This window comes from Micropterus dolomieu, unplaced genomic scaffold (assembly GCF_021292245.1).
Source record: "Micropterus dolomieu isolate WLL.071019.BEF.003 ecotype Adirondacks unplaced genomic scaffold, ASM2129224v1 contig_4932, whole genome shotgun sequence".
Lineage (NCBI taxonomy): Eukaryota > Metazoa > Chordata > Actinopteri > Centrarchiformes > Centrarchidae > Micropterus > Micropterus dolomieu.
In genome coordinates, this window is record NW_025733921.1 from 1 (window position 1) to 791 (window position 791).

The window sequence follows — 791 nt, forward strand, 5'->3', positions numbered from 1 at the left end:
AAGGACCTGCTGTCGGTTATGGATGCTCCAGAGTCTTGTGGTTATGAAGTGAACCCTTTGACTAACACCTTGGCTGTACCCTTTACCGGGTGCCATGTGAAACGGGTAGGTTTCTTTAAATGTACTTTGAAGTAATTGCCTTGGCTCTGTAGTCTATTATATTTTTAATGTGTAGTTTTGCATGTCTTGAATTGAGTTCTTTCTTCAAAAAGCTCTTTGTATTACAGAGTGACCGCTACAGCCTGCAGTTGTTGTACGTCAACGCGTTTGATCAGACACAAGTTGCTACCGCATCTTGTGAGAGAAGCCCGAAGGTTGACCCAGGCGTATTTCCTCGCTCCAGTGGCCAATCCTATCCCACATTTAAGCGCATTGAGCCAATCCGAGCGCAGCCCCAACGGCCTGCATGTCCGCAACGGCCTGGCTCGCACCAAGAACCTTCATTGCCTCTAGGGCCTGGGTCACCACAAGGGCCTGGCTCGCCGCAAGGGCCTTCTTACCCGCAACAGCCTGGCTCACCCCTAGGGCCTGGCTCGCCCCAAGAACCTTCATTGCCCCTAGGGCCTGGCTCGCCCCAACAGCCTGGGTCACCCCTAGGGCCTGGCTCGCCCCAAGGGCCTTCATCCCCACAAGAACCTTCTTTGCCCCTGGGGCCTGGGTCGCCCCAAGGGCCCCAACAGCCTGGGTCACCCCAAGAACCTTCATTGCCCCTAGGGCCTGGGTCACCCCAAGAACCTTCATTGCCCCTAGGGCCTGGGTCACCCCAAGAACCTTCATTGCCCCTAGGGCCT

General features: G+C 55.5%; 1 protein-coding gene across 1 annotated transcript; it reads left to right on the top strand.

Annotated features, from left to right (window-relative positions):
- Positions 1-6: 6 nt before the first annotated feature.
- Positions 7-785, top strand: LOC123964717 (circumsporozoite protein-like; the record flags this gene model as incomplete). The annotated part of the gene is made up of 2 exons (XM_046041529.1): positions 7-105; positions 228-785. Coding segments are annotated over exons 1-2 (645 nt in total), but the record flags the coding sequence as incomplete, so codon positions are not given.
- Positions 786-791: the final 6 nt, after the last annotated feature.